Below are 19635 nucleotides of genomic sequence, written 5' to 3'. Positions count from 1 at the left end.
ACGGAAATGTTATGTTTAGTATCAAAGTATTTGAAGAGAGATGGGGCTTTCCTGACTTGCAGTTCAACCAGTTGCTCTCTCTGTGTTTCTGCAGCTTACTGGCGGTTCTGGCTGTGCGTCTCCGTCGTCTACGAACTGTTCCTCATCTTCATCCTGTTTCAGGTGTGTTGACCCACAATCGTGACGCCTGAAATGACTCGAAACATTCTCCACAACGGAGGAAGTCACGCTTCCCCTGAAGTCACGCTGGCTCCCTGTCTCCGCTCTGGCTTGGTTTCACAGACGGTGCACGACGGACGACAGTTCATGAAGTACATCGACCCCAAGCTGGGGGTTCCCCTGCCCGAGCGCGACTACGGAGGAAACTGCCTCATGTACGACCCGGGAAACACTACGGACCCCTTCCACAATATCTGGGTGAGGAAGTGAATGGTTATATCCATAGACATATATGGGTCAATGACGAATAAGGATTTTCAACAGGTCAATTTTCAAATAATAAAAAAAGAATATCTATTGCAGTAGTTCAAACATTAAGAATGTTGTGTACACAAATTCATATAAAACTTTTAAATTAAGTGATTTTTGTCAAGATGAATTGGCACTAGCCTTAAAAAAAGTCATGTGGTGCAACCATGATTCATATTAAAATAAATTAATTTCCTTAACATCTTGACATCTTTATATTTTACAAGTTTTCAGTATTATACAAAAATGGTTATTTTAATGGTTGCGTCACATGATATTTCATAAAATGGACATCGGTCAAACTTTGTTTGTATATTATGATGGAAATATAAATAGAAATGTGTATAAATCTTATACACTACAAGATACTTCAGAAATCATGCCAGATAGGGCAAAAGATTGATTTAAATACATTTAGAGTGATTTCAAAAAAGTTTTCAAAACAAGAGTCCGGTCGGCCGGTCGCACCACATGACATTTTGACGCTTAAAACAACTACAAAATTCCAAATAACTAGTATTTTTTGTAAAATTCAAGTGAGTCCATATGTGGGACAGGTAGGTCATATATATGGTATTTTTTTATCCATTTAAACCTTTTTTGAATTGAAAAGAAATCAGTTTTTCAGGAAATATAGGCGTCACGTCATTGAGCAATATACGTAGACGGCCCATCGAGCACTGAGCCGTACGTCAACGTCGCCGCCATATTGGATGTTCAAGACCGCGCTGTAAACTAATACAAGTAAATGGACTTATTTTCATAAAGGGCCTTTCTACAAAGAAATGTACGTTTTACGTCTCATTTATTCATTCACACATGCACTAATATACTTGGGAAACAGTTAGGCACCAAATATAATATATTTAATTTTCTCAGATGGCAAAAATAAGAACTTTATTGATCCCACATAGGAGTAATTCATGTTTTATCAGCTATAGAGAACAAGGTAGTGCCGAAAAACAATATATATCCCCCGTCACAAAAATAAGAATGTTATTTTATTGTCTGAAAAATGGTTCAAATATGTTATTTTGTTAAAAAATAAGAAAAATCCAAGGCACTCTTCTTCAAATATAAAAAGCCTTTATTTGAAATGGCTATTCCATGTAGAAGATGACTTTTTAAAATCTTCTACATGAAATAGCCATTTCAAATAAAGGCTTTTTATATTTGAAGAAGAGTGCCTTGGATTTTTCTTATTTTTTGACATCCTTAGTAGAAGGTGTGTAGAAGGTGTTTATACTGCAGGTTGGGGGTGTAAAGGTGTTTATACTGCAGGTTGGGGTGTAGAAGGTGTTTATACTACAGGTTGTCTCAGGAAACATCAGCAGACTACAAGGTTAAAGTAAGAGTTTTGTTTTTCGCTGCAGGACAAGATGGACGGCTTTGTTCCAGCTCATTTCCTGGGATGGTACATCAAGGTGGGTTTGGACTAAACTGTTGAAGGTTGGACACCCCTGGGCCCCCTGGGCCGGCCCTAGACGCCCCTGGTCCCCCTAGAACAGTCGTTCCCAACCTTTTTTCCATGGAGCCCCCCCTACTTGTGTCTAAGACCAGCCGGGCCCCCCGGCCCGTACGTACTAGCACCAAAAGAGTAAAGTTATTCCTTACAAAAAATGTTACAAAAAACGTTGAAAAAACATTGAAATTAATTATGTTTTTTTGATACATTTCTCTTTGGTTTACCCTGTACTTTGTTTTTCTCACCTTCCTTTTGTGTCACCAATGTATAAAATACGCACAAAAATTATTGCAAGTACATAAAATAATTTCTGAAAAATGTCTCTTTTAATATGAGAGCAACATTTTTTAACATTTTTCCTTTAACAACCTGTCGGAGTAGTAGTATGATTAAATGTTGAATAATGATATAATAATACGTTTTTATCCTGATAAATAACTTTAAAATTTAAAAATGACCAAAATATATTTTCAACTGGGTTTATACAGACTTGGATTACTGTATTCCATTAGGTATGTTATTATGATTTTTTTATTTATTTAACATGTGTAAATATAATTTTTACAACTGCATATCCTCAAAGCAGACAAAGTTTCGCCCCCCCAGAGATATCTGGCGCCCCCCAGGGGGGGCCTGGACCCCAGGTTGGGAGACACTGATGTAGACGGTCCGGTTACTATAAACCCCCAGCGCAGCTTCCTAATTTAGACCAAATCATTTTTAGTTCCTGCGTCATGAAAGATAAGATAAGATAATCCTTTATTAGTTTAGTTTACAAAGCAGTGGAGCATGAGGGGTCGGGAATACTCCTGCCAGTCAAGGCCGGTAACCACGGAGACCGAGATGATGTTGGAAACAAACCTGTCATTTCAGGAATGTGTTCTGTTTGCTGGATGTTGAAGCTGGTTTTTCTTCCTTCCAGACGCTGATGATCCGGGACTGGTGGATGTGCATGATAATCAGCGTCATGTTCGAGTTCCTGGAGTACAGCCTGGAGCACCAGCTGCCCAACTTCTCAGAGTGCTGGTGGGACCACGTGCGTACAATTACTGCTCCTAAATCTCTGACTGACTCCACATTCGGAACAAGAATGTTCCCTTTTTTTCCTCCTTCACAGGATTTATTTATTTACTTACTTACTTAGCTTTTATTTGCAACAGCGTGGTTGTGATGACCCATAAATAGTTTACTTTATATATTTGTAACTATTAAAAAGTTAGTGAAAGTTAGTTTCCATGACTGTGATTCAGTAGTTTACAGATTCACCTTCAGCAGCTGGAGACGCTCGTTTCCTGCAGGACTTGTGTGAGTCTCACGTCGCCTTGGACAACCTTTCCTCTCCGCTATCGGAGCTCTTTCAAGTGTTTGAACATTCACTTTGAAACTAGGAAACTAGGCCATTCCTAAGCCTGTTTTTTATTTCATTTTTCAGTGATTCTGATTAGGCCTGTGTTGAAAAAAATCGATTTCCCAATTCTAAATCGATTCTCATATTAATTCCTAAAAATCAATTCATATGTCAACTTTTGGTTATTTTTTTGTTTATCCCCAAAAAAGGAATGTTTTGTTGGACACGAGAATAACTGCTGCCATGTTTTTGCCTTTAAATATGTTTAAAGGTATGAAAACATTAAAGTGTTAGGTTATAATTGCATAAATTGTCTATATTTCATTACTTTATATACTGTCTTGGGGTTAAATTTGCAAAAAATGCTAAAAACCAAATGCTCAAAAATTAAAAACCAAAATAGACCGAAAATGGAACAAATAAAAACGGAATGTGGGAAAAAATAAAACCGATTTCATCCGTCTCTGTTTCCTCCCTGGATCTGTTTGGTAATTCTGACCCACATGATGTTTCTGAAAGCAGTTCTATCAGCATTCTGGGAGCTGATTGGTCCTTACAGCATCATTAGCTGCAATACTTGCTGTTGAATCTCAATATAATACTAGTATTAATATGTTGCAGAACTACAGTCATATAATTCATGCAACAGCTCAAAAAACAGTTTTAATAACACTAACCCAAATCAATATCGGAATCGAATCAAATCTTGATAATCGATTCTGAATCTTAAAAATCGGAATTGAATCGATTCTTGACATTTGAATCGATCCCCAGCCCTAATGGCACGGTCTGACTTTAGGGTAAATTTGCTGGGAACATCTGTCTTGAACGGTTTTCACTCTGTAATAATCTCCCTGATTGATTGTTGAACTGGTTTGGTTTTCTAAAGCGATGTAAAGCAGCAGCTACTTCTCTAAGACAACGGCAGTTTGGTTCGGAGCAGCAAACCTTATAAACTTCTGCACGCCTGGTAGTGACCACTTTCAGTTCAGCTCAGATTTATTTATATAGCACCAAATCCCCAGATCACGGTTCAACTTTCTGTTGATTAAAATCCCTTTTTATTAAGAACCAATTATTAGCAACATCTGGCTTCAGTTCACCCTCTTAAATCTTATTTTCAGGGTGGCCGCGGCTCCTTAAAAAGTCTTAAAGTACCTAAAATAAGGCCGTTAAATGTCTTAATTTGGTCTTAAATCTCAATTCCAAGGGTCTTAAATTTTGAATCTTAATTTTAGAGGGAATTTATCAAGTCATCATTAAAAATTTTATTTGATTGTTTTGAGGAGAATCTCCTGCGGAGGTTCTAAATCTGTGTTGCCAGGTTGAGCGGGTTTCCGCCCAATTGGGCTGAAAAATAAAGGACTGGGCAGGTTGATACAATTTGGGCTGCTTTTCCTGGTTTTTACTAAATATTTAGGAGAAATTATTAACCAAAAAGTTGCCATTGTGGCAGAGAAAAGTAGAAACTTACACAATAAACTCACTGATATTTTATTCGCTTTAATCTACCCAATTTAATTGTAGTCTTTGTTTGGAGCCTGAACTTTTTTTGGGCTATTTAGTGGAGTTTTGAAGCTTGAAATGTATTATACATTTAATAATTTACGGTTTTAACATAGAGAATGTCTGATTTGGGCTGGTTTTTCATTATTACGGTGGGTTTTACGGCGTGTTTGGGCTGGAACCTGTCAGCCAGATCTGGCAACCTCGACCTCAGCGCTGGATTTCTCAGTGACTTGTCTTTTTGGTCTTAAATTTTCTTTGAAAATGGTATTAAAAAGTCTTAAATTTAACTTGGTCAAACCTGTAGACACCCTGATTTTATTACTAACGGGGGTACCTAGTATTACCCGTATGATGTTTTTTATTTTTGCTTATTTTTTGTTAAATAAGTTTACATGTAATTGTTTGCCTGAAGCTGTTGCTCTTCAATGCAGATGCAGGTTATTTATTCCTTTAGATTTATGACATCAGTCCAGTCTGATTATCTGAGTAGACACTCGTGAGTCAGATGAGGTGTAATAAAATGATAAAACCCAAGCAGACGGCCGTGGAGGAGGTTTGAGAGGATGATGAGGTCACTACAAAACCATGTCAAGATATTTAATCTCATATTTATATTTTATAGATATACAGGACTGTCTCAGAAAATTAGAATATTGTGATAAAGTTCTTTTATTTTCTGTAAGGCAATTTAAAAAAAACAAAAATGTCATACATTCTGGATTCATTACAAATCAACTGAAATATTGCAAGCCTTTTATTATTTTAATATTGCTGATTATGGCTTACAGTTTAAGGTTAAGATTCCCAGAATATTCTCATTTTTTGAAATAGGATATTTGAGTTTTCTTAAGATGTAAGCCATAATCAGCAATATTAAAATAATAAAAGGCTTGCAATATTTCAGTTGATTTGTAATGAATCCAGAATGTATGACGTTTTTGTTTTTGTAATTGCATTACAGAAAATCACAATATTCTAATTTTCTGAGACAGTCCTGTAGTTTCACTTTTGATTTGTGCTTTGTTTTGTTTTTGGCTGCAGGCTGAAAACACATTTTTTTTTTTTACATTTGCTTTAAAGCTGATATGATCTTACTGCAGTTAAATTAAGCAGCTTCATTATAATAAATCTGAATTAACGAAAGGTCACAGATTTTAGCTCCAAACAACAAGTCGAAGCAAAGGAGAGAGAAAGTTAGGGGGTCTTTTCCCCCCATTGAGGTGATTTATGGGCCAAATGAACCAAACAGGGAAATGTAGGGAAAATGTAACTTGTATGTAGTTAACGTAAATGCTTTTCTTCCCCCAGTGGATCATGGACGTGTTGGTGTGCAACGGTATGGGGATCTACTGCGGCATGAAGACGCTGGCTTGGCTGTCCATGAAACCGTACCAGTGGCAGGGCCTCTGGAACATTCACACATACAAGTGAGGCTCGTAAAGGCAAAAAAAACCCTTTAACTTATTAACTAAGATGAGTTTAACACGCATTTCTGCTGGTGACCGCGCAGGGGGAAGATAAAGCGCATAGCATTCCAGTTCACTCCGTACAGCTGGGTGAAGTTTGAGTGGAGGCCGGCGTCGAACCTCCGCCGCTGGCTCGCCGTGTTGGGAATCATCTTCATGGTGAGAAACGTCTACCACTTCACACCCACAGAAACCGTCTGCATTATTGTATAAAGCAGTGAAATCTTTTTATTTTCTTGAGAAAAACTGCAGCGTTTCGTCACCCACACAGCCTCAGGTGTTTTTACTTCTGGAAATACGTTTTATTCTCCATTTTTGCCTCATTAATGGATCGCAAACATCTCGGTTAATGGATCACTGAATGAATCTGGAAGTAATATACCTTTTCTCCATTTCTAGGGCTGCAACTAACGACTATTTTAATAGTCGACTAGTCACCGACTATTGAAACGATTAGTTGACTAATCGGATAATTAGTATATTTTTTTTTAAATTTAGTATGAGGTTGCAATAATTATGTGGCAAATGATAATAAACACAAGAAAGATGACACTAGAGCCCAGATATAGCTGGACTGTTCTCTTCATCCTGCTCCCGCTGAATTTCTGACCATTACCGCCTGCAACGTGTGTGTTACACTCCCGCAAAACTCATGAATTCATGCCCGCATGGCGCACGATAATAGAGATGCATTGTTTTAGTGTCTTCTCCCGTCCCGCAAGAGAAAAGTCCAGACAAATCTATCTGATTTAATGTTAACATGATCATTGTGGAGTTTGATGGATAATTGACAGATCATAGGCACCTGACTGAAAGTTTGATGCAAATCCATCATTGTCAACATCACACAAGCTTTTTTCACCTTTCGCGCTGCATCAATTATGTGATTCAGGTTTTAGCAAAGAGAGTAGCTGTGAGTGGCTCAAATAATACTACTAAATAACAAAAAATAAACAAAGTTTAGAATGAAATGAATTAATTTAACAAATAATCGCTTGGCCATTACATTGCTGTGGAGGAAGAGAATGTTTCTGACCGACTGCGGTCCCGTGCGTCTCTCTTCCAAGATGCGCCAGACACTAAACGCAGTTTCTCCAAATATCTGGCTTAATTTAATACTTTGTCAGGCATAACGTTAAAGCTTTCTTTTAAAGCCAAAATACGCTTAATATCTTACCAAGGCGAGTCCGTTTCGTTCAGCACTCCGACATGCTTTCTCTTCAAATGCATTACCGGCGTGCTCCGTGAAAAGCAACGTCAGCTTTGCAAACCTTGCAAGTATCTTTTTATTCACCATATCGAGGCTAAAATGCTCCCAAACTTTTTATTTTATTTTGTATCAAAGTTTTATTACCCGCAGCTGCGCTCAGACAATGCGCGACTCTCGACAGAGATTGTGTTGAAGTGAGACGCCTCACTCCGTTGCAAAAACACGTCTGGCGACAATTGTCGACAATGGAATTCATTGTCGACAATTTTGATTATCGATTTTTGTCGACAACGTCGACGAATCGTTGCAGCCCTATCCATTTCTCATCCTTTTTTCAGCTTTTCTTTCTATTTTTCTGTTTGAAAGTCCATCCCGTCTTATTTCATTCACTACCAAAACAAATGCACGCCACGGGACAGGATCTTTCCTGCAGTACGCGCTGGTGCTCATGGGAAATGTAGTTCTTTCTGGTAAAGCACTACCACTTTCGTCCAAAGGAGCCGCCAAACTCAACAAAAGCTGAAAGTTCCATTGTGCTGCTTTAAGTGCTCTTACTGTGGCTGCATAAACGGTGACGGCTCTGGCTGTGGTTCCCTCAGTTCCTGCTGGCGGAGCTGAACACCTTCTACCTGAAGTTCGTGCTGTGGATGCCTCCGGAACACTACCTGGTGCTGCTGCGCCTCGTCTTCTTCGTCAACGTGGGCGGCGTGGCCATGAGGGAGATCTACGACTTCATGGACGACCCGTGAGTAGCGGCGCCCAACCGGAGCCGGTGGCCAGGCGGACTTGGGCCCTGTCCCAATACTCCCCCTACTTTTCTTCATTAGCCCTACTTTCTTTCACTGGCCCTTCTTTTCTTCACTACCCCTAAAAAAGAAGGGACAGATTTTAGGGCACTTGAAATCTTCCCAGGTGCCTGTCCCAATACTCCCTCTCGCCCTCGTTTTCATCCCTTCCCCTAAATTTTGCGCGTTCCCGTGAGGGTAGTGGTGTCCCAATTCCTCTTTTCACCTAGGGGGAGTGGGGAAAACAAGGGTAGTGGCTATGAATCTGTCCCTACGGATCGAGGGTTTTTAGATGCTCACTAGCTGAACTAGGGACAAAAGAAATTCCCAGAATGCTTTTCGTCGTCATTTTCAGACTGAATCCAAAAAAAAAAAAACAGGGCGGACATTTCTTATTTTTTAGTGAATAAAATCAATATTTTGAGTTAGTTTCTGCATAAAAATGAGCTTTGATTACATTTCTAGCGAGAAATATATATTTTACTTTCATAATATTCACTCAGTGAATGTACATAATCACTTTTTTGTCCGTTGTTCGCGAAGATGGCGCCGGAATAAAGGCTGTTAGGTTACGGCGTAGGCTACGTACCCTACGGCGTAGGCTCTGCGTCGATTTAACGCGGAACCATAAATCAGCTCTGGAGCCGGCAGTCAGGCAGAAATCCCGAAATTTTTGGGTCAAATATCTTAACAGGCGTTATTTGGATAAACTGAGCCCAGGTTGGGGATCTTAACGCTTACTTTTACGCCTGAAAAAAGATTAAAACTTAATAAAGGGGCATATTAACAGCGCTACAGCGGAAATTAAAACAGCTTTTGACTCTCAGCTTCCTGATCAGGGTAGGGATGAAAACGAGGGGGAGTGGGAGTATTGGGACAGACACCTGGGCCAAGTGCCCTAGATCTCAAGTGCCCTAAAATCTCCCCCTTCTTTTTTAGGGGGTAGTGAAGAAAAGAAGGGCGAGTATTGGGATTGGGCCTTGGACTAATCACATCGTATCATTTCTTCCCCCCCAACAGGAAGTTCCACAAGAAGCTGGGTCAGCAGGCGTGGCTGGTGGCGGCAATCACGGTAACAGAGTTCCTCATAGTGGTCAAGTACGACCCAAACACCCTCATGCTGCCCATCCCCTTCTTCGTCACGCAGTGCTGGTTGTTAGGAATCCTGCTCATATTCATCTGGACGCTGTGGAGATTTTTTATCCGGTAAGATAACGCTCGCAGCGCTGCGGGACGCACAAACCTCAACTATCATGTGCTGTTGTTTTAGTTTGAGTCTAGTCTTTGGGTCCAGCTATCATTTTAGTTTTTATTACCGTATTGGTCCGAATATAAGACAGTGTTTTTTGCATTGCAATAAGACGTTATACCCATTCACACCACTAGATGGCGCCAGATATCTTTAAAGCGAATACTGAACTTAACTCCCCAGGCCAAAGCAAACCCCTGTCACGAAGAAGAAAAATAAAAAATAGTATAAGAAAGAAAAGAGATAACAGAAAATGGAGAAACGAGAAAAGTGGGTGGAAGATCGGCAGGTAAATCGGCAGCTGAGAAGTTATGATGCAAACTTCAAGATGATGATTTCAAATAGTCAAAATAACAGGCTTTTTCTCTTGAATATGTTGTTATAATAATTTGTTTCAGATGTACTGTAATTATTTTATGTATGAAAATTGAATTTGATGTTCAAAAAGTCTTTTTTTTTTCTTCTTTTTTATTTAAACCTTGTCTGCACACAAAAAAGTATTTTTTCAAACTTGAGTCTTGAAAAAGAGGGGGTCGTCTTATAATCAGGGTCGTCTTATATTCGGGCCAATACGGTAGTTTTAGTCGACTGAAACTTGACACGACTAAAAGGAGAATGAACGTGACTAAAAGTCTGAGCATTTTAGTCTTATTTTAGTCAGAATTGTCCAGGACCATTTTAGTCAAAGATTGTATTTAGCCAAACCCATTTTACAAACAAGGTTATCTTATTATTATATTATTGTTACCTTATAGACTCAAGAATACATTCATTCCTGATACAGAAGACTCTAATCTGAGTTCGTAACATATTTATTTTTCTGCATTTCTCCCCATCTTTTTTATCGACGACACATTGGGTTTTCTTTTCCACGTCTATATAGGAAAGTGGATCTAAAGACTAAACTGGTTTAAAGACTAAACCAGAGGAAACTACTTGAAAACATGGAGATTAAGGATCTTTGTTAGAACATTTCGTCTCGTTTTGGTCAACGAAAATGACACATTTTAGTAGTTTTTATTTTGTAATCTACATTTTAGTCTGGTTTTTATTCGTCTACGATATTGCATTATATATTTAACTATCGTTATCGTCACATGAACAGCTTTTCCGCTGCGTCTCATCTCATTTTCCTCAGGTGATAAAGGTTCGTTGACGACAATATTTTGTCATAATTTTCGTTGACGAAAGCAACTTTACTATCATGAAACTATTATGAGACGTAGGGCTGGGCGATATAGACCAAAAGTCATATCTCGATATTTTCTAGCTGAATGGCGATACTCGATATATATCAATATTTTTTTTGTGCCATAATTGGGGTTTCCCCCAAAGCATTATAGCATAGTTAGCTTCTGTTAGCTTCATTTTTTTCATAGGCAAACCCTTAAAAAAACAGTCAGTTTTAATACAAAGCCTCGTGCCAAATGTCACACAGGTTCCTTTATTAACAGAGGTCTGCACAATATCAAAATGTATAAAACAAATGAAATAAAAATAAACTGCCTGCATATATAGAATAAAAATGCTTCTTGAATAAAATAAAACAAATATCCCTTTCCTGCATAACAATTAAATTAAAATACACTGTGCAATTAATACAATGTAGACAGTAACAGGCAGACTTTTCCACTGAGGTTGACAGTTGTGCAAATAACAAAACATTTGTGCAAATCTCAAATAAAACATTCAAGTCAATTTGTCACAAAATAAGAAGGGACAAAATCATAAAAAAAAAAAAAAAATTAAATCGATATAAACAATATTGTCTCGTACCATATCACGTTTGAAAATATATCGATATATATTAAAATATATTAAAATCTCGATATATTGCCCAGCCCTAATGAGACGTCACCGTCACTGAACATGTTGTAGAAAAATCGTCCATCCATCGTGAAAAATGGTTGCTGGGATTAATCCGCATGTACAAGGCACAGGAAAATTGTGTTTTGAGTAATTCTGGCGGAGTTCACGGGTTCTCACTTCTCATGCCGCTTGAGACCGAACGTTTGAGCCTAAACGATCGTCGTGGGTTTCTCCTCCTAACAATGTCCATTCTGGTTGGATGACGTCACTGAGCTGAGAGGTTAGGTTGGCACTGAGCTCCTGCTCCCATCGAACGTAATTTGCATTTTAACCCACCTCAGACTGGTATTTTTAATTTTTTTTTTGGCCCTGTGTTGCTTCCTAATGATGTCAGCCAAGGAAAGTGGCTCGGTTCCGACCGAAAAAATGAGTAAAGGTCAAAGAAATCTGAGAAGCAGACACGACAGCGAGGTGCAAGATGGCGGCCCGGGTCCTGGTGGCTGCTCCTCACAGCTTATTCAGGAAGTTACCGAGAGCGTGGGCAAGGTTTTAGAGGAGAAGCTGGCCAAATTCACGAACACGCTGGAAGCTATCACAACTCGAGTGGAAGGCAACAGTAAAAGGCTGGACGAAGCCGAGGGCCGGGTGTCCACGCTGGAGGACCTGCTGTCCATCACCGAAAACAAGCTCCGGGAGGTTGAGACGAAGTTACAAACTCTCACTGATAAAGCGGATGACATGGAGAACAGATCCAGGCGGGACAATATCAGAGTTGTTGGTTTAAAGGAAGGAGCGGAAGGTGAGCAACCTGTTGCTTTTTTTGAACGCTGGCTGCCGAAAATATTGAACCTGGACACTAAACGGGGCATAATTAAAATCGACCGGGCGCACAGAGGGCTTGGACCGGCCCGCGGCGACCGCCCCAGACCCGTCATCATCAAGCTGCACAACTCCGGGGATAAACAGCGGATCGTGACCGCACTGAGGGAGAGGCGACAGCTGACGCATGAGGGGCAGAGGCTGTACATCCAGCAGGACTTCTCCGCTGCGGTGAAGGAAAAGAGGCGCGGCTTTAACAAGGTGTGTGAGCGTCTGATCGGACTGAACGTCCGCTTCATCATGCGGTTCCCCGCTGTCCTCAGCTTCACGTACAACGGAGAAAAACATGCTTTCCAGTCTCCCCGAGCGGCGCAGTCCTTTGTGGATGGACTGTCATGAACTGTGCGAGGATTATCACTGGGTAAATATGCAGTATAACGATAATTAGTGTCAGGATGCCACTCAGTGGTTTGAGTCGGAACTGCTGCTGTATGTGGCACTTAAAAACGGTGGCTGCACTGAGCCCTCTTTTCTGTTTATCTTAGTTAAACTTTATTTCATCTTTTATAATACAGCAGTGCACATCAATCCTGAAATGTTAAGTAATACTCTGTTAATATAGCCACACTGCACTAATATTATAAGCTGGGGCTCTACCGGAGCTGTGAGGTGGACTCACAAAATTAAAAGATAAATTAAGTTGGGGTTAGGTTACTACTCTTGGGCTCTAAGGGGAGGTGAACCTGTCTGGGTCATGGGAGCGGGGGCTCCTTGAAGAGATTGATGTGGTTTCTCTTCCTCGGTGTTTCTTTCACTCTCAGGGTCATGCAACCCTCTGTAACTGTTACACAAACCTGGTTATTATGGTTGTGTTTTTTGTTGTTTTTTAGGCCGTTTGAGGCCTGTTTTAGTGTTCGATGCCCGCCGTTCAGGGGCAGATTTTCTGTTTACAGTGCTCTGAAATGTAAAACTACCTCCTTACCACCATTGAACCCTGCTGAATATATTTATATTTTTTTTTTCTCTTATTTTTTCTTATTTTCATCCTCGCTAACATTAGGGAAGGTACAGCTATCATGTCAGCATTGCTTGCGATCCTCTCACTTTATCCAACCTGTGTATTGCAGACGCATCCTATTCCCATATAAAAACCATGAGTGATGTTAAGATTATCTCGTTAAATGTCAAGGGGCTCGGCCATGTTGTAAAAAGGCAGAAGGTGATTTCTTTATTGAAGAGAGAGAACGCACATATCGCCCTCCTTCAGGAAACTCATTTGACAGATGCGGAACACATTAAATTAAGGAGGAACTGGGTAGGCCAAGTGTTCTATTCGTCCTTCAATTCACATAGTAGGGGAGTAGCCATCCTTGTTCATAAGAAATTGCCATTTACTCTGGATGAGGTCATTAAGGATGATGAGGGACGATTTGTTATTATTACAGGTTTCCTATATGGGGAGCGTATCCTCATTGGCTCCGTCTACGGCCCTAACACGTTCGAGCCCTCTTTCTTTTCTAAGCTACTCGCAGCAACATCTTCACGTCTAACTCCTTTCACCGTAGTTGGAGGGGACTTTAACTGTGTTCAGGATGCTAGTGTTGACCAATCTCCCCCAAAACCTGCTTTCATCTCAAAAAAGACTGCAAGGCTGAGGGAGCTGGGTGTGGATTTGGGTCTCCTTGATGTTTGGAGGATTGTAAATCCAGGGGTGAAAGATTACACCTTTTACTCCCATCCCCACCAGTCCCTATCAAGAATTGACTATTTTCTAGTGTCTAGAGAGGTAGTAGACAGAGTCAAGGCATGTTCAATTGGAATTTGCACGTTGTCTGATCACAACCCAGTATCTATAATTATCTCCCCCCCCTACCTCGATCCCTCCTCTCGTCACTGGAGGCTTAATTCCTCACTTTTAAGCAGTCCCCCATTTTTGGATTTTATGGAGAAACAATGGGAGCTTTTTATGTCAACAAATAACACACCAGGTATAAACCCTTCCCTACTGTGGGAAACAGCTAAGGCGTTCATGAGGGGGTCCATCATTTCTTACACAGCAGCTCTTAAGAAGGATACAATTAGGAAGCAATTGGAATTAGAACATTCAATCCAGGAATTGGAGAACAAGTTTAAAGGGTCTCCATCTAAACATAATCTCAAAAACTTGGAAGCAGCAAGATCGGCACTTAATCAACTCCTAACAAGCAAAGCAGAGGTTTCTATCCTTTTTGCTAGACAGAGGCTGTATGAACATGGCAATAAACCTGGCCGCCTTCTTGCTCGACTGGCAAAGGGCAGAAATGCCATTAATCTAATATCATCACTTAAAGATAGCAATGGAGAAAAAGTTCATGAATCAAAAAAAATTAACAATATTATGAGACAGTTCTACCACAAGTTGTACTCCTCTGAATGTAATACATCTGATGAGCTTAAAAAATCTTTCTTAGATCAAGTCAGTCTCCCCTCTCTCACAGAAGAACAACGGGAGCTCCTGAACGGGCCGGTTACTAGAGAGGAGGTCCTGGATGCTATTCGCACACTTCAGAGTGGGAAAGCACCAGGACCGGATGGCTATGGACCGGAGTATTATAAAAAAATGAGCAGAGTTGTGGTGGGCCCTCTGACCAATATGTTTTTGGACTCCTTTGGGAAGAAATGTCTCCCTTCCTCCCTAAATTTAGCCAATATCTCCTTAATACTGAAGAAAAATAAACCATCAGATGAGTGTGGCTCCTACAGACCTGTCAGTCTTATAAATGTGGACAGCAAGATACTTTCTAAAGTGCTGGCCAGAAGATTGGAGAACTATTTACCTTTACTTATAAATGATGATCAGACGGGCTTTATCAGGGGAAGGTTTTCGTACTCCAATGTGAGAAGACTTCTTAATGTCGTACAGTATTCCTCACAGATGCAACACCGGGCACTAGCTATATCATTGGACGCGGAAAAGGCGTTCGATAGGGTGGAGTGGGGGTTCATGTGGGATGTCTTGGACAGGTTTGGATTAGGAGGGGAATTTATAAATTGGATAAAACTAATTTATCATTCACCAGAGGCTTGTGTTCTAACCAATGGCGTGCGTTCCTCTCCCTTCCCGCTCTGTAGAGGGACGAGACAGGGCTGCCCGCTCTCCCCCCTCCTTTTTGCCCTCACTTTAGAGCCACTGGCAGAACGCATCAGGAATAGTAAGAACATACATGGCGTTACTTTGGGCAAGACCACCCACAAGATAGCATTATATGCCGATGATGTTTTGCTTTTTCTTTCAAATCCTGAGGTTTCAGTCCCAGCCACTCTGTCGATTATCGACTCATTTGGTGCAATATCGGGGTACAAAGTAAATTACACAAAATCTGAGGCTATGCCCCTGGGGAATTTTGGCACAAGCTCAATTACGAATTTCCCATTCAGATGGACCACCTCAGGCTTTGTCTATCTTGGTATCAAAGTGTCACCTAACACTGAGGACTTGTGGAGACTTAATTTTGCACCTACAGTCAGAGCAGTTAAGAATGACCTTGAGAGATGGCATGACCTGCCCCTCTCCTGGATGGGTAGAATTAGTCTCATAAAGATGAACATACTCCCCAGGTTGCTTTATCCTATGCAGATGCTACCCTTATGGATATCAAAGAAAGTAATCTCGGATTTAGAAAGGGCCTTTTCGCAATTTATCTGGCGCAAGAAAAGGCCCAGAATCAAAATTAAGACTTTGCAACTGCCAGTGGAACGAGGGGGCTTAGCCCTACCTGACCTGAGATTTTATAACTGGGCCTGCCACACCCGAATAGCTTGGGACTGGCTGCAGTCCCATTTAAAATCAGAAAGGGGTATCGATGAGTGGCTCCCCTCTTCCTACTCCTTACTGAGTAAACTCACTAATTATGGAAAAAAGAGTTCTTTAAACGTTCAGCATAACCCTATTATCTACAATACTATCAGAGTCTGGCGAACCATAACAAAACATTTTGGGAAAAGCGCCTTGCTCTTTGGACTAACACCTCTGACTAAGAATGAAGAGTTCACCCCGGGAGTTGAAAGCAGTCTGTTTAATAGTTGGCATGTGAAAGGCATCAGGCTAATCCGGGATGTATACCAGGGTAATACACTGATGTCCTTTCAGCAGCTTCAACAAAAATACGACATTGCGTCTGGACATTTCTATGCATATCTTCAAGTCCGGAGTTTTATTCTGTCAAAGGTGAAAAATCTCCACGCAGGCACCCACACTTTTAGCGATATAGATTTATTTTTATTGAATCGAACAGACACAAGACATTTTCTCTCTCATTCCTATTCACTGTTCCATTCCATGGATCCATCAGATATAAGCAAGGTTATACAGAAGTGGGAACGCGATCTTGGTGGGCAATATATCGAAGATGACTGGTGTGAGGCAATAGCCTCCACCAAAACCACATTTATCTGCAACCGGATGAGGGAAACCCAATATAAGATACTCCATAGATCCCACATAACACCATATATTCTTAATAAGATGGATAAACAGACCTCCCCTCTTTGCCTCAAATGTAAACGGACAACTGGGACATACATTCACTGTTTTTGGGAGTGTCGCTTGATTTCAAGGTTCTGGAGCAATGTAGCCCAGGAACTGAGTAAAATTTTCTCGCTTAAAGTAACAAAGGATTCAGGCCTCTTCATATTGGGTCTGCCTTCGAAAACATTGTCTCTGAGTAGATCTCATTTCAAACTTTGTGACAAACTTCTGTTTCTGGCTAGGAGATGCATTTTAAAGCAGTGGATAAGTGAGAAGCCCCCGACAGTTACACAATGGTACCAAGAAGCATATAAGGTTTTACCCTTAGAAAGACTTTCTGCGCGAATGAAAGGGGATGATAGTTGGTTTGAAAGAACATGGTCGGCCCTGCTGAGGTACCTGCCTCCGCTCCTCCGGGACATTGTAAATAAGGGGAGATATGCCTTGGACTGGAATATTCCCACTAGGTGACCTGTGAGCATATAATGTGCCTACCTACTGCTATCACCTGTCTCTAGACCCCTCCCTCGCTGTATCGTTTTGTTTTGTTCTAAATTAGTCTAATTATTTAACTTATGTATTTATACATTTATATTTTTGTCCTACTGATGGTTTTATCGATGTCATTCATTTAGGAATTTTGAAGTTTAATTATGTATGTTATTTATTTGTTTATCTGCTTTTATTTTCATTAACTTCATCCACTTTGTTCTATGTACTGTATTATTTTTATTATTATTATTATTTTTATAATTTTAATATACTTCTACTGTACATAGGTGGCAGTTGGCACAGTATGCGGGTAGATGACTGAGGCGGTAGCTGGGGAGGCGGTAGGACTGGAGGAGTGTCTCCGGGGGTTGTGGGGATGCAGGGTTTTTATTTGATTGTTAGTTTCTTATCCTTTTTTTTTGACTATCCTACCTTGAGTAATCTTTTTTTTTTTTTTTTTGGATGGTGGTATGTTTTCCTTCCTGTTTTGATACCTTTGTGATTGCAGAGAGCACTTGTTTGTTGTTCAATGTCTATTTCATTTTGATAAAAATCAATAAAAATCTATTTAAAAAAAAAAAAAAAAAAAAAAAAACAATGTCCATTCTCCCGCAGTGACATCACACTCCGCTACAAAGAGACCCGTCGGCGCAGACAGGAAGCGCCGGGCGAGTGGGACCGCCCTCTGACGGCCGGCCCGCCCACGCCCGCCCCGTCCGGCCGGAGCAAACTCAACGGCAGCTCCGACGTGCTGCGGCAGAGGAAGTCCTGAGAGGAGGAGGAGGAAGAGGAGGAGGAGGAAGAGGAGGAAGAGGGAGGAAACGGACGGACGGACGGGAAACGAAAACAAAGAGAACCATCACACATACAAACACAAACACACACACACACACACTCACAGCCGCGGCGGTCGTCGTGCCAACACATGAACCCAGTTCCGCCGAGGCCCAAGTGGAAAAGGCACTTTTACATTTTGCCGAATCATGTAGTAATTTTCGTACTACAGGAACTTACCTCATCCTGTTTTTGTGCCCGTGTGTGGACTCGTGGACTCACAGGGAAACCGACCTCTCGGGGGGCGAGACACGGCTGGAACTAAAGGAAGGGGTGGGCAAGTGGAAATAGAGACGTAGAGGACCCACTTCTCCTTTCCTCAGCCGGACTCCGGCGGCCGAGACGCGTCCAGCCGTGTAAATACGCTCGTCGTTCGTCCAGACGTCTTAAATATTCACCCGGGACTCGGAGCCGCCGGGGACGGGTCTCCAGCTCCCCATCGTCCTCCGCTATGCAAGCCTCGGTGTGAACTCGGGATCCGTTTGGTCCGTGTACTTCACGGCCATCCGTTTTTTGTTTTGGAATGACAAAATAAAAATAGAGAAATAATCCAAAATAATCCGTTTCCCATCTTTTGTTTTGATAATAAAAAAATGGAAAACTGATCGTTATCCGTTATCCGATTTCATTGATGTGTTTAAAAATCGAAATTGGGAATTAAAACAGCGAGTGGAAAACTCTTCTCTATTTCCTATTAGTTTCCAACGGGGGGGGGTATGTTAGAGTTCAGTACATGTTATTGATTGGAAGCTGCAGCTGAACGGACCTTCACAACATCACTGCAGTTTCATGACGGAGTGAAGACAGATTACAGATTAAACTCATGTTTCACTCCCAGGTTTCATATTTGATTTATTTTCTGTTTCAACATTAAAAAACTGTTAATTTTCAATCTGATGAACAAAAGAACAAAAGAACTTTCTTCATTTATTACTGCGCATGTGCAATCCTTGTTTTCAGTATCCTTGGAAACGAATAGGAAATAGAGAAAAGAGTTTTCCACTCGCTGTTTTAATTCCCAATTTCGATTTTCAAACACATCAATGAAATCGGATAATGGATAATGGATAACGATCCGTTTTCCGTTTTCTGTTTTTATTATCAAAACAAAAGATGGGAAACGGATTAATCTGTGTATCATTCATTCTTTCCATTTTCAATTGGCAATCAAAAATCAAAACATGAAAAAGTTACTGGTTATTTTGTTATTTGTTTTTTTATTTTAACACAAAAAACGGAAAAACGTCTGTTTTTTCATATTTCAATTTTAGGCACAGATCAGAAATACGAAATAGAAAAACGGGCCACAGAACTGAATTTGATTTTAATATTTAATTGGTCGGGTTTAAAAAAAATCCTTGATCTGTTGTTCCAGCACCGCCATGGTAGCCATGGTTACCCGAACTGCCGCGTACCGTGGATGTAGAACCGCCGGGTCACGTAAACCCGACCAATTAAATATTAATATCAAATTCAGTCCTGTGGCCCGTTTTTCTATTTCGTATTTTTAATCTGTGCCTAAAATTGAAATATGAAAAACCTGAAGTTTTTCTGTTTTTTGTGTTATAATAAAAAACTTTTTCACGTTTTGATTTTTGATTGCCAATTGAAAATGGAAAGAACGAATGAGACACGGATTGAAACGGATTATTTCTCTATTTTTATTTTGTCATT

General features: G+C 40.5%; 1 protein-coding gene across 1 annotated transcript in view; it reads left to right on the top strand.

Annotated features, from left to right (window-relative positions):
• Positions 1–17922, top strand: part of ptdss2 (phosphatidylserine synthase 2) — a 50530-nt gene extending 32608 nt beyond the window's left edge. Inside the window, exons 4-12 of the mRNA XM_061722419.1 lie at positions 95–162; positions 283–417; positions 1842–1892; positions 2856–2969; positions 6099–6217; positions 6301–6415; positions 8066–8211; positions 9272–9457; positions 17743–17922. Of these exons, the coding sequence (XP_061578403.1) occupies positions 95–162; positions 283–417; positions 1842–1892; positions 2856–2969; positions 6099–6217; positions 6301–6415; positions 8066–8211; positions 9272–9457; positions 17743–17899 (1091 nt within the window). The 3' untranslated portion in view covers positions 17900–17922. The remainder of the gene's footprint in view (positions 1–94; positions 163–282; positions 418–1841; positions 1893–2855; positions 2970–6098; positions 6218–6300; positions 6416–8065; positions 8212–9271; positions 9458–17742) is intronic.
• The last annotated feature ends 1713 nt before the right edge of the window (positions 17923–19635 follow it).

The sequence above is a fragment of the Cololabis saira genome, chromosome 5, assembly GCF_033807715.1.
Source record: "Cololabis saira isolate AMF1-May2022 chromosome 5, fColSai1.1, whole genome shotgun sequence".
Lineage (NCBI taxonomy): Eukaryota > Metazoa > Chordata > Actinopteri > Beloniformes > Belonidae > Cololabis > Cololabis saira.
Note: the sequence above shows the minus strand (reverse complement) of the source record. Positions and strands in the feature narration are given on the sequence as shown.